At 35.7% G+C, this 15292-nt stretch overlaps 1 protein-coding gene across 1 annotated transcript in view; it reads left to right on the plus strand.

The window, feature by feature from the left end:
* LOC109023850 (uncharacterized) overlaps window positions 1–12604 on the plus strand; it is a 293482-nt gene extending 280878 nt beyond the window's left edge. The window contains exons 7-8 of the mRNA XM_063700455.1: window positions 8522–8603; window positions 12162–12604. Of these exons, the coding sequence (XP_063556525.1) occupies window positions 8522–8540 (19 nt within the window). The 3' untranslated portion in view covers window positions 8541–8603; window positions 12162–12604. The remainder of the gene's footprint in view (window positions 1–8521; window positions 8604–12161) is intronic.
* The last annotated feature ends 2688 nt before the right edge of the window (window positions 12605–15292 follow it).

Here is a 15292-nt window from a genome sequence, read left to right on the forward strand (position 1 = left end):
CACAAATGTACACATGTGCTATATACATACGTGTATATATAAAATAAAAAATGTTTTCTGTATATGTATAGAAGTGTATGTGTATATATATGTTTTTATTCATGCACATACATATAGGTGTGTAGTATTTGGAAATATGTATATGCATATGACTTGAAAATTTAGATGAAGGGGTGTAGAAGAGATTTAATTTTTTACAGTTTAACAATGCCTTCATAAATATATGGTAGTCCAGTAAACTTGGTATGAGCTTTACAAATATGTCATCTCATAATTGCCCTTTCAATAAATTGACATTCTCTATAGTTCTTAATATTTAGGACAATATTTACCTGAATTAAGAAAAACTTGTACATTCTGTAGAAGATTATACAACAGCAATCTCCCTATGTTCTTGGAACTTTAACAAGAAAGCATTTATAGAAAACCCACTTCCCCAAATGTAGAGTATATACTGTGTTAGGCTGAATGCTGATTCCCCCAAGGATACCCATGTCCAAATCCCCAAAATGTGTAAATATGCTGGGTTACGTGGCAAGGAGAAATTAAATTTGCAGATAGAATAAGTTTGCTTATCAGTTGTTCTTAAGGTAGAGAGATATCATGGATTTCCTGTCTCTAATCCTCTCACTGTGCAAGAGTCAACTGTACATATATTTTCAGTTGATTCCCATGCAGCCAAAAATTCACTCTAACATTTGACTTCCCAAAGATTTAGCTACTAATAGCCTACTGTTCACCAGAAGTCTTACCAATAACGTAAATAGTTGATTAACACATAGTTTGTACATTACACATATTCTATGCTGTATTCTCACAATAAAGTAAGCTGGAGAAGAAAACGATATCAAGAAAATCATAAAGAAAGAGGAAATATATTTACTATTTATTAAGTGGACCATCATACAGTTCTTTCTCCTGTCACCTTTAGCTGAGTAGGCTGAGGCAAACGAGGAAGAGGAGGGGTTGGTCTTGCTGTCTCAGGGGTGACAGAGGTGGAAGAAAATTCATATATAAGTAGATCCACATAGTTCAAACCTGTGGTTCAAGCGTCAACTGTAATTATAAACGTCCTTAAAAATGGGATGGCTAAGCAGAAGAGGAAAGTCAGAAAAAGAGGTAAGATGACAAAACAGTTTCAGAGTAATACGATGTCAGGACTTAACCCTCCATTGCTGGCTTTGAAGATGGAGGATAGGGCCACAGACTAAGGAAGATGGACAGCTTCTAGAAGCTGGAAAAGGCAAGGAAATGGATTCATCCCTAGAGTCTCCAAAGGGAATGCAGCCCTGCTGATTTTAGCCCAGTGAGATTTCAGATTTCTGACCTGAAGAACTATAAGATAATAAACTTTTAAGACAATAAATTTAGTTGTTTTAAGCCATTAAATTTGCAGTGATTTGTCACAGCAATAGAAAATTAGTACATCTCTTCACCCTCTGTTCTGTCTCTCTAGCTCTGTACATATAAATATGCTCATATATGCACATTGTACATATATTAAAATATAGAAAACATGTAAAATTTTTTTGAGATGGAGTCTAGCTCTGTCACCCAGGCTGGAGTGCAGTGGTGCGCTCTTAGCTCACTGAAACCTCCTCCTCCTGGGTTCAAGGGATTCTACTGCCTCAGCCTCCTGAGTAGCTGGGACTACAGGTGCACACTACCCTGCCTGGCTAATTTTTATATTTTTAGTAGAGAATGATTTCACCGTGTTGGCCAGGCTGGTCTTCAACTCCTAACCTCAGGTGATCTGCCCACTTTGGCCTCCCAAAGTGCTGGGATTACAGGTGTGAGACACCGCTCCCAGCCATGTAATTTTTATGTATAGTAAACAGATACATTAGCTACATTAGCTACCTGTTATTTGTACTACATATTAGCATGCCTTTTTATATTCTGATTCAGATAATTCTAAATATTAACTCTACTCATATATGAACACATGCTTCCTTTCAACCTGTACTTCTTCAGTTTTATATTTTAGAGAAGAAAAGCCTGAGTTGGTTCCATGAAATGAGGAATAACCATTAATATTTGGCACATAACTTAAATTCAAGGAGATTTGAAATCTGGCTTTCTCAACAGCAAATTTGCTCCTCATACCAGTATTAGGCCTTCTATTCCCTGATCGAACTCCTTATTACAGAGAAGTCCATGAAACCTGTGTAAGGGAGGGAGGGGAAACTTACATTACTTCAAAAACTGACCTCAGAATTCTTCTCAGGAAAGGAGCTGTGTTCATTGAACATGTTTTGAGAGGACATTTGGAACAAGTAAGACTCTGAAGATGTGAGAAGAGAACAGGAACTTGAACAGTAAAGACAGATGGAATGGCTGTACTAAGTTAAAAATAGGAATAATGATGGAGAGATACCAAGCAACCATATTAGCAATTTCATTAAAGATATTATATCCCCATAGGACAATTTATTGTAAGACTGTGTTGCTTTGGTTGAATATAGTCTCAGTTTCTGAAAGTTGTGTTGTCTATAGCAGAAGGGGGGCAGCCTCTGCCTCAGGGATTCTCTCTTCTAATCTCTCCACATCTACCACTCACTAACTTACAAGGGCCAAAGAGTTTTATTAATGTAACAGAAAATTGGAAGATAATTTTATTTAGAAGGAAGGAATTTTTACACACTGAGACTTGTCTTCTCTCTTCCCAATACCAGCCATCTCCCACTGGTTTGCTGTTGTTTGAAACATTTCAATTCAATGACTTGTATAGATCAAGGGTGCATTGCATTGGAAAGTTTTTATAATATTTTAATTTTTTCCATTTTGCTATTTATTTGGCCCTTAATTTTACATTTTGTAAGTATTTGCATCTTGCAAACATGTCTGAAAATATAACTTGGCCATTTTTAAATGCAGGTATTAGAGGAAACAATTATTTGCCTAGGTCTATAGAAAATCCTGAGGTTCTTCACGATGAAGAGCACCTCTAAGTTATTAACTAACCCCATGAACAAGAGACTGCAAAAAAGTTAGTCTTTACAATGAAAGCTATTTATCAATGACTTTTATACATGCTGGTAATACAAGTTATTGAAGTCCATTAAGAAATAACATGTAAATATGGCAATGGCTGCAGAAAAATTAAAATTCTCTAAACTATGTTTCATAACCAGTTGAGAAATGATGGAGATATTGGACTCTCAAAAGGAACAAAATAAAACCTTTGTTTACAAACTTCTATTCAGTGCAAATGATAAGGAAAAAAAGTCATTTAGTAACAATAAAAAATTATCATCCGAAATATAAAATTCATAATTTGTGAGAATCTAATAATTTTGCATGTGTAGCAACTAAAATGCTAGCAAAAGATGCAGTGTGAGAAAGTGAAGTTTTACTCTCAAATAGTACTACATATTGAAGTATTGATGATAAGTTACATCCTATGAAGATGTTTTATAATACACAGAAAAAAAGCAAAGAACAAACCCAAACGTCTTACTCCATTTATTACATCCATTACAAAATACCTTAGATAGAGTAATTTATACATAATAGAAATTTATTTCTCCTAGTTCTGGAACCTGGGAAGTTCAAGATCAAGATGCTAGCAGGTTTAGTGTCTGGCGAGGGCACCATTCCTCATTGATGGTGTCTTGTAGCTACATCCACATGTGGATGAAGGGCATAAAGCTGTATTCTTATGTGGTAGAAAAGCAAAATGGATAAAGGTGCAAAGACTGCCTCAGGTCTTTTTATCGGGGTGCTAATTCCATTCATAAGAGCAGAATCCTCATGATCCAATTACCTCTTAAAATCCTCACCTCTAAATTCTGTTGCATTAAGGACTAAGTTTCAACATGTATTTTGAAGGTACACAACCATTCAAAGCAAACACCAAATTCCATAAAACATGTCAAGCTAAGCACTCAAATAATTTTTAAATAATGATGAATGTTAAAAAATATGCTTTCTTGTTACAAAGTGCCGGGCACAACAAGCACAAGACAAAATTATACTTAGATTTTTATTCATAGCTGAAAACAAAATTCATTCTTGGAGGTACTGTGTTGGCTTCTGTACTGACAGTGCATTACCAACCACTGGGTCTAAGAAGGATTATGCTTCTTGTAGAATCAAGCAAATCCTGCATCTTCCCAACAAACTGAATGCTTTGTCGAGAGGCACTTGTGCCAAAGACATTGGAGATTAAATGAAAAAAATATAGATAATGCTACAAAAAGTCATATGTATATTATTAAAGAAAACCGAGTACACCTGAGAATTTTTGAGGAAAAAAAAAAATGCCTGAATGTTTGAGAGAAACCTCCTGTACATGTAGAAATCCAATAGGTTACCAAAGGATGTGTTTTTCACAGGGTGTTCAGCTGAAAGTTGAAATGCGTGAATACATACAAGAAAAAATAAGCCACATTTTGCTGAGTGCTTTGATGATTAAAAAAAAAATGGCTGCAGAATTTAGCCCACATAACAGACATTTACCATCATACGATACAATGGAACAAGCATCTGTAAGACTCTGGAGAAACATTTGTATAATATAATGAGATTTTTGGATTTTAAGCAAAATTGAATATATGTGAAAATCATGTTGCAAAACAAAATTTTGAAATGTTCCTATTGCTGCTTGGTATTCAGAGAGTAGGTGGCTATCAACAAGACATTAAGTCTTATTGTAAGAAAACTGGATGATTTACCCAATGAAGTTATACAGTTTTTTTTCCCTTTCAACACAAAATATGCTTGGGTGGAAATTCTTTTCTCTGAATCTTCTGCTCAGCCTGAAAACTTGATTTTGATAGAAGAGGAAGAATTTTGCATGGTGAGTAGCTAAAATAATATTTTGAGGTCTTTATGTTCTAATGCCAATATATGTCATCTAGAATTTTGTCTGTATTGATTATTTTTTTCTCTTGCGAATGGATCATGCTTTCCTATTTCTTGATACATTTCATAATTTTGAATTGGATTCTGGACATTTTGAATGTTATGATAGGGAGAATATGGGTTATCTTCTATTTCTCTTAAGAATGCTAATATTTTTCTATTTCATTTTAGCAGGCAATTGATTTGACAGTTAATCAAATAAAAAAACTCTTATTTTCTGAAGTAGGTGGCAGATCAAATTTTCATCCTTTTTTTTAAGCTTTGGCGGACCTATGAGAAGGCCTGTGGGAAGTTGGCCCCATGCTTTTCTGGTTCAGGAGTGAGCTATATATTTGGGCAGAATTCATACACGGAATTCATAGATCCACTTCCCTGGCTCTCTCCTTTCTGGAATTTTTCCCTTTAGATTCCAGTGGCTGTGATTGCCGTAAATTCTGGCTTCCAGTGTTTTCAAAACGATGAGACTGTGAGTTTTTCTATTGAAATGTTAGCCTTCCTGTCAGATATAAATTTGGGCTATCTCATGATAAAAACAATGACATGAGTAAATCACTCTTCATCGTATCTTCATCCCTGTTTCCAAGTGTAACGCTCCTTCCAGTGTCTGCTTTGTTTTTCCACAATCTTCCGCTTTCAGGTATTTGTTTTTATATATTTATTTTTCTAAAAACTACAGTTATCTTTCTTTACTCAGTTTAAAATTACTGAAATCAACAGTAAAAATGTAAAACAATAAAAATCTGATCTTTCACATACCATAGGTTAGAAAACATATTTCATTAGAATATTTTTAGTACAGGCCAGAGGCTGTGGCTTATGCCTGTAATCCCAACACTTTCGGGGGCCGAGGCCAGTGGATCACTTGAGACCGGAAGTTTGAGACCAACCTGGGCAACATGGTGAAACCTTGTTTTTATTAAAATTATCAAAAAAAAAAAAAATTGCCAGGCATAATGATGTGTACCTGTGATCCCAGCTACTGGGGAGACTGAGGCACAAGAATAGTTTGAATCCAGAAGGTGGAGGTTGCAGTGAGACGAGATCATGCCACTGCACTTCAGCCTGGGTGACAGAGCGAGACTCTTGCCTCAAATATATATATATAGCAAGAGTCTCGCTATATATATATATAGTTTATATATATATAGTTTATATACAGTGTGTGTGTATATAGTGTATATATATAGTGTATATATATAGTTTTATATATATATATATAGTGTGTGTATATATATACATATATATATATGTAGAAATTAGTTATAGGATATTTAGGCCGAATAGAACACTACTCAGATAAAGCAAGGTATCAAGCAGAACTTTTTTTTTTTAACTAAAACACTGTGGGAGGCTGAAGTTTTGTTTTGTTTGTTTTGTTTTGTTTTGTTTTATTCCACACTAATTTCCACACTAATGACTTGCCTTGCAGTTGATGTCCTTGTGAGAAAAGAGAACCAAATAGAAAAATCATATTTATAAATTGACCAAATAAATAAATCTGGAGGAAAATATTATCTACTTAAACGATAATTGAAAATTGTTAATAGATTATCGTGTCCTCAAGCATATATCATTCTTACATATGGTATGCTATAGATAGAATGCTCTTCTTTTACTGTAGAGATTTTCTGAGACCTGACCAGTTTTTAAAGTATCTCTCCAGGATTAAAAAATCATTCACTTTTGATCATTTGAAAATGACTTAAAGTTAATAAAGATCTATAAAATATCATTAAGTAGGACTGTGAGATGGCAATACTTTGGTTTTGATTATATAGAACTCAATACTTACTTGAGAAAACAAACACACAGGAAAATGATTAAATAGGAAAATCACCATTTTGGTACCACGGCAGTCCTGTTAAAAATGGGAAGTGTTGGCCTGGCACAGTGGCTCACGCCTGTAATCCCAGCACTTTGGGAGGCCGAGGTGGGTGGATCACGAGGTCAGGAGATCGAAACCATCCTGGCTAACATGGTGAAACCCCATCTCTACTAAAAATACAAAAATTAGCTGGGTGTGGTGGTGGGCGCCTGTAGTCCCAGCTGCTTGGGAGGCTGAGGCAGGAGAATGGTGGGAACCCAGGAGGCGGAGCTTGCAGTGAGCAGAGATTGTGCCACTGCACTCCAGCTTGGGTGACAGAGTGAGACTCCATCTCAAAAAAAAAAAAAAGAGAAGTGTTAATTGACATGTGATGGGTATTTTCATTTTTTCATGTAGTTATTAGAATTTTTTTTTTTACATTTCAAAAAACTAACTTTCTTTTTACTAACATGTTTCGACAGTAAACCTACCTCATCAGTCTCTTTAACACAAACATGACAGCAATGCAACTGGAAGGTTTTGGAGATAATGATGCAGACCCATGGAATCAGATGTAGTTGGACTGGGGTGGGAGACACAGGTGTATTATTTATGCTTGCAAAGGAGTGGTGACAATTTACCATGGTACTAATACTTCCTGGCTTCAATTGAATATGTTTTGAAATATGAATGATTCATTTAAAGGCTGAAACATTTAACATTGACATCCAAGCAGCATTTCCTGAATTCCTGTTGGTACAGAAATAGAAAATATTATGAAATATCACTATGACATTATTGGGGTAACTTTCTTTTTTTGTATTTGTGGATTGATACTTCAAATCGAGTGCTATAGATTGCGTTGAGTGCATGCAATTGATTTTGATACCCTTTACATTCCTAATTACAATGTTTAACTTGCCATGCGAGGCATATTTTATGCAAAAGAAAATATTTTTGTTTTACATAGGCATTAGTTTAAATAGTAGATTGACATTAAAAGAAAGAAATATTCAAGCATAAAATGAATTCGAAAGTAATTTATATTAAAGATTCACAACACCATTTTATTCTTAAGTGCTAAAACAAATATTCTATCATATTTTCCCGATGGCTAATATGGCTAACATATGGAGAACTAAAGCATTGATTTGACAATGACCCAAATAATGACGCAATTATAACCTTTTCAAGAATAATTTAAAACATATTCTAACCTTTTCATCATTTCATTTTTTACTATGAGAAGATCATTACTCAAAAGGGAAGGGAATGATTTTGTAGTTGGCTCTTGCTAAGAGTTATATTTCAGTTTCTCATTACAATGAAATGTAAAGCACAAGAGGAGGAGGATGGGGGAAACTCTACCACCTCCCCGCCTTGCAGTTTTTCATGTGTGATACTCAATATGGTTTAAAAATCTAAGAGAACAACCCATTTTGTTTCAGCCCCAAATCTGTCAACCTGTTGATGGGGCAAATGCACAATATATTTCATTGGAATGCTGCCACATGTAACATTTATTTGCAAAATGCAAGGAAGATTTTAAAGGAAAAACTTCATAACCTAGGAATTTAATTTAAAAATTCCAAGTGAACAAAAATTATGATAGCTTGTGAACATTAAACTAGATGAAAATTGCAAACCTTGATCATGAAAATTAAATTATAACACTCCTTGATTTGTTGAACATAATAATGCTTATTGAAATGAGTCAAATGACATTTTTCTTGTAAAGGTCTTTCTGATATACAGCATTTGAAACTTCCTCCATTGTTCATGATCATTAATGCTTAATTTCAAAGATCATTTAATATGTACTTTGTAAGAAGTCTGGATATTGATTTTTAGGTTTTCTTGGCTTGATTGATTTGGTGAGCTGAAAGAAAGACACTGCTTCATCAGAATTCAAACAACAGAAAACATCTCCCAGGTGAATTTTCAATTCTATATAACTTGCTCATTTTTAAGGAAATGTAAAAATAGATTGTATAACTTTTGCTCATTTGCTTCCTAGGACAATTAACACTTTAATACCACTACTTATATTAAGACAAAACCATGCATTTTTTCTCTATTTTTATGTAATTCGACTTAAAGCTATGTATTGAAGGCCTACAGTGAGTCAAGTTCAACTCCATTTTCCTAAGATACATCAATGAACCAAACAAAAACACCTCCTTTATGTAGCTTATATTCTAGAGGTGACAAGGAGACAGATAACAGTGCACCTAACTCACCCAGGATATGCTGCATTTCAAAGCAATGAGCCTTCTGGAGCCAAAGCTAAAGTAAAGCAAGGAAAGGGCTTGCAGTTGTTGGTAGGGCCTGGGGGTGGGTTACCATTTATTTAGGCCCATAAGAGCAGGCCTCTTTTTGGTGATATTTGACAATAATGTTGAACGGCACATTTGGAGAGAGCTATGATGAGGCCAGTGTGGTTAGGGAAGAAGATGAATAAACCAGAGGAAAAGTCAAGATGTGGACAACTAAGGGCAGCATGATCACGTTGGTGGTTAAGTCATTATAAAGAATTATACTCAGACTGAAATAGGGAGCTAAGTAAAAGTTTTTAGCAAAGGAATGAAAAGATTTCATATAGGTTTCTCCCCTCGCCCCCCTCCCTTTCCCTGCCCTCCTCTCCCTGTTTTTTGACAGAGTCTCGCTCTATTGCCCAGGCTGGAGTGCAGTGGCATGATCTCTGCTCACTGCAACTTCAGCAACCTCCGCCTTTCGGGTTCAAGAGATTCTCCCACCTCAGCCTCCAGGGAAGCTGGGATTACAGGTGTGCACCAGCAGGCCTGGCTAATTTTTGTTTTTTGATTAGAGACTGAGTTTCAGTATGTTGGCCAGGCTGGTTTCAAACTCCTGACCTCAGTTATCCACCCACCTCAGCCTCTCAAAGTGCTGGGATTACAGGTGTGAGCCACCACACCCGGCTTGATTTCACCTAGGTTTCTAAACAAGATTTCTGGCTATCATCTAGGAAAATTATGAAAGACAGATAAGGATCAAATCAGTTCAGCTAATTATAAGGCTATTGCTTTAATTTAGACAAGAAATTATGGAAAATGTAGCAAGTCCAAATAGATACATCTACTTAAGGAAACATCCAAAAGCATATTTGAATAGGAGACTATCTTGTTTACATACTGATCATATCTAATATGCAAAGAGTTTTTATTACTTTAAATTGCAAGTTTTGAAAAACCCATTCACTTCTCTTACGTGATGAATCACTTTTGACAACACCCCTTTGACCTAAATAACTATATTTCAGTGTGACTGTATTTGATGGGCAGATTATATAAAATACTTTGAAACACACCACACTGGTACACAGTAAAATTAAAGAGGATAATTTAGCAGGGCTTAATTCATAACTCTGGTATTGCAAATTTCTTTTCATTTTATTCTTCCAAAACATGTTTCTTGGAGTTAGGCCTAATAGGTTGAGGAACAAATACAAAAATTAGGTGTGGGTCACAGGTCATTCCAGACTTGGTTTATCATCTTAAAGAGGATTTGAAAGATAAAATTCCCTTTACCACAGTTTCTTGTTATGGCATTCTTGTGCATGTCATGTTTAATAAGTTTCTGTCTTCTTGAAAACCTTTAAAATATTTTTTATAAATATCTAGTTGAGCACTCAGTCTTATTCTATCCAGTCATGATTCTAATCTGTACCTCTATGATTCCAAACCTTGTTATTCAATATCTTAGCTATTATACACTTTTTTATCTGCTAAGTGCAATAAGCCCCTATTTTCACATGAATTCTTACATCAACAGTTCAAGGAAATTGCATACATTACAATGGTCCTTTCTCCTGAAAACTCATGGTATATTTACTATAAAGAAAATAATGTCATCATTCAAACTATTGCTAAATTTTTTACAAGATTACAAGTACATTATAATTAACAAAAAATTTGAGAAATCCTTTATAAAAATATAAAAAATTTTTTAAAAATGTACAGGTTGCATTAGTAATTAACATTTATGGATAATTACTTGAAACATAATTTATATTTGACAAATCATGGTGCTGTAACTCAGAGACACATTTTTGGGAAGGAAAACAAAACATAAGAAAATGTCATAAATATCATCTGGAATGAAGAGCCCCCTCAGCTCCGCCACTAGCTAATAATACCTGCTTTCCTTAAGTACCTCTCAGATTCCCTCCAGTTCTCAGAATTCACTGCTAGCAACACTCTTTCTATTTCATTCCTATACATGTGTGCCAAAGGCCAACCTGAGTATATTTAGCTAAGTTCATTCTGATATTAGATCGTTATGATTAATACTGAGTGTCAACTTGATTGGATTGAAGGATGCAAAGTATTGATCCTGGGTGTGTCTGTGAGGATGTTGCCACAGGATATTAACATTTGAGTCAGTGGCTGGGAAAGGTAGACCCACCCTTAATCTGGGTGGGCACCATCTAATCTGCTGCCAGCATGGCTAGAATTTAAACAGGCAGAAAAATGTGAAAAGAGAGACTGGCCTAGCCTCCCAGCCTATATCTTTCTGTGATGCTGGATGCTTTCTGCCCTCAAACACTGGACTCAAATTCTTCAGTTTTGGAACTCGGACTGGCTCTCCTTGCTCCTTAACCTGCAGACTGCCTATTGTGGGACTTTGTGATCATATGAGTTAATACTTACTATTATATATACACATATATATATTTATACACACATATTATACACACATATATATACACACACACATATATATATACACATATATAGTTCTGTCCTTCTAGATATATTAGCTGTGTCCCTCTAGAGAACCCTGACTAATTCACAGATAAAGAGTAATATGTGAATAAACATAAATCAATATATCACATTTTATTGTTTCCCTTTACTGCGCTTTACAAAAATTGCATTTCTTTAAAAATTGAGGGTTTGTGGTAACCCAGCATGAAGCAAGACTATCAGTACCATTTTTCCAATAGCAACGGTTCACTTCTGTGTCTCTGCGTTACACTTTGGTAATTCTCACAATATTTCAAACTTTTTTTCTACATTATATCAGTTATGGTGATGTGTGATCAGAGATTTTCGATGTTACTCTTGTCATTGATTGGGGGGACACAAACCATATAAGATGGCAAACTTATTTGATAGATATTATGTGTGTTCTGACTGCTCCACCAACAGCCATCCCCTTTCTCCATTCGTCTTCTTGGTCTTCCCTACTCCCTAAGACACAACAATATTAAAATTATAACAATTAATCACTCTACGATGCCCTTGAAATATTCAAGTGAAAAGAAGGACCATACATCTTTCACGTTAAATTAAAAGCTAGAAATCATTAAGTTTAGTGAGGAAACCATCCTCACTAAAATGTAAATTATCCTATTTGAAAAGAAGTTTGACTACAGGTAAAATGCTATCAAACAGAATCAAGTGCTACAGATAAATCATTCATTAAGGGAAGAACAATGTGACAAACATCATTGTTGTCTTATTTTAAGACATTGCCACAGCTACTCCAACCTTCATTACCCACCACTCTGATCAGTCAACAGTCATCAATATGGAAGCAAGACATTCTACCAGCAAAAAGATTCTGACTCGCTGAAGCTCCCATGGTTTAACAAATCATTTTAAAGTAAGGTATATACATAGCTTTGTAGACATAATGCTATTGCACACTTAATAAACTACAGTATAGTGTAAACATAATTTTTTATGCACTGGGAAGCCAAAAATTTTGTGTGACTCACTTTAATGCAATATTTGATTTATTGCTATGGCCTAGAACTAAATCTGTAATATCTCTGAGGTATGCCTGTAATCAAGGGGGTAAGTTATTTATCAACTCTTATACATCATACTACCTCCTTACTAAAAAAAACTAACAAAACACAATACTTAATATTAGGGAAAAAATAAAGACATTTATTATGAAATTCAATCATCACTCATATTGTAAATGCCTGCTCCTTGAAAAAAGCTTTTGATAAGTCACACTTTCCATTTCTAGGACTTTGCAATTTATTGAGATAAAAATCTATGAAGAGATAAACAGATCATTTAACTAGAACACAGACAATGAGGGAGGGGAAGTGGAAGTTAGTATCATAATGCTCTAGACTTTAATAGAGAGTTATTAAATCTTTGTTCATAGGATATGTCTTTCATTTTACTAAATGGCTCTCTGTAAACCTGGCAAAATGAATGATTTGCCAGATATTGTGAAAAGGGTAGAACTAAGGTATTTTATAGTATAAGTTCAATCTATTTGCCTGGCTCTCATTGCTTATAAGCCAGTCTACTGAAGGCTTATCAGCTACATTATAATGATTTTAAAAGCAAAGCAGTTATGAATTTTCTACATTCCATGTCCTTGTATCCCTACACCAGAAGTTATTGAGAGGGCAGAGATAGAAAAACATCATGCTATTGAATAGCAAGTACTGCTTCTGTAATACCTATAATAACTGGACCTTGGTTTATAAAATTCAAACAAATTACTTAGAAATATATTTTTATTTTAATCTTATTTTATTTTTTGGGGACAGACTCTCACCCTGTCACACCAGCTGGAGTGCAGTGGCATGAAACTCGACTCACTAAAACCTTTGCCTCCCAGGCTCAAATGATTCTCCTGCCTCAGCCTCCCGAGTAGCTGGGACCACAGGTGCACATCAGGCCTGGCTGTTTTACTTTTTATTTTTGTAGGACAGGGCTTTGCCATGTTGCCCAGGCTGGTCTCGAACTCTCTGCCCATCTTGGCCTCCCAAAGTACTGGGATAAGAGTCAGGAGCTACCACACCTGGCCAGAAATATATACATGTATATATATATATATTTTTTTCTTTTTTTAAAGTTATACTTTAAGTTTTGGAGTACATGTGCAGAATGTGCAGATTTGTTACATAGGTATACACATGCCTTGGTGGTTTGCTGCACCCATCAACCTGTCATCTACATTAGGTAATTCTCCTAATGCTATCCCTCCCCTAGCCACCCACCCCCTGACAGGCCCCAGTGTGTGATGTTCCCCTCTCTGTGTCCATGTGTTCTCATTGTTCAACTCCAACTTATGAGTGAGAACATGCAGTTTTTGGTTTTCTGTTCTTGTGTTAGTTTGCTAAGAATGATGGTTTCCAGCTTCATCCATGTCCCTGAAAAGGACATGAACTCATCCCTTTTTATGGCTGCATAGTATTCCATGGTGTATATGTGCCACATTTTCTTTATCCAGTCTATCATTGATGGACATTTGGCTTGCTTCCAAGTCTTTGCTATTGTGAACAGTGCAACAATAAACATATGTGTGCATGTATTTTTATAGTAGAATGATTTATAATCCTTTGGGTATATACTCAGTAATGGGATTGTTGGGTCAAATGGTATTTCTGGTTCTAAATTCTTGAGGAATTGCCACACTGTCTTCCACAATGGTTAAACAGAAATATATTTTTTAAATAAACATAAATACTTTGGAACTAGCCTGAAAAGTTAATTACCTTGTACACAAGTCAGCAAAATTTTCTTTCATAAAAATATTTTATATTAAAAGCCAAGCCATTCACTAATGTCAGACAAATCACTGCCCCCTTGGTGACTACAGTACCTTTTGATTTTATTAATTCTTTACTGATTCCAATTAATAAAGATAAATCTGAAAAAGAAATTATATGATGTTTCATTTTGAGAATCTGAGTTACATTTAGAACTAAAGAAGAAATGAAGGAAGTCCATATTTCTGCAATTATTCCCTCTGGTTGCCTCTATTCCAAAGACAAGGACCGCTCCCAAGACCACACTATGAATTAGGCTGAGAATAACAGCTAAACTGAACTAACAGGATCCTAGCGAAGATAGACCTAGGTAATCAAAAATCACTTGGGGAATAGTTGAAAATGAGGATCAGATATTGAGGGGGTTCAGATGTCAAGGATAGGGGATTCTTGCTAACCTGACTTAGCAGTGTCCTTGCTGACATTGGATTTTATAGAAGAGTGCACAAATGGACCTAGGAGAAGGATTAGGAGCCTAATTAGTGTGGTCAAGCAAAGAGTCTGTCACCTCCGAACCCCATGTTCTGTTTTCCCTTTCTTCCAAACTGTGAATCTGTCATCCATAAGAATGTCATCTGTAAGAATCTCACATATACCCTTAAACCCTTTGCCCTTATCGTCCATTTTTTTTTTTTGGTATAGATGGAGTCTCGCTCTGTCGCCCAGGTTGGAGTGCAGAGGCCCAACCTCGGCTCACCGCAACCTCCGCCTCCCGGGTTCAAGGGATTCTCCCGCCTCAAACCCCTGAGTAGCTGGGACTACAGGTGCATGTCATCATGCCCGGCTACTTTTTGTATTTTTAGTAGAGATAGGGTTTCACCATATTGGCCAGGCTGGTCTCGAACTCCCAACCTCGTGATCCGCCTGTCTCAGCCTCCCAAAGTGCTGGGATTACAGGTGTGAGCCACCATGCCCAGCCTCGTTCTTTATGCTATATGCCTACATAACTGCGACCATGACTGATCTAACACTTCTAACTTTTCTAGTGTCTGCAGGTGGCTGAGGAAGAAAGTTAAATAATATTACTTCAAATTTATACATATTTTATCACTGACTTCTGGGACTCCACATTATAT

The sequence above is a fragment of the Gorilla gorilla genome, chromosome 19 (genome assembly GCF_029281585.2).
Source record: "Gorilla gorilla gorilla isolate KB3781 chromosome 19, NHGRI_mGorGor1-v2.1_pri, whole genome shotgun sequence".
Classification (NCBI taxonomy): Eukaryota; Metazoa; Chordata; class Mammalia; order Primates; family Hominidae; genus Gorilla; species Gorilla gorilla.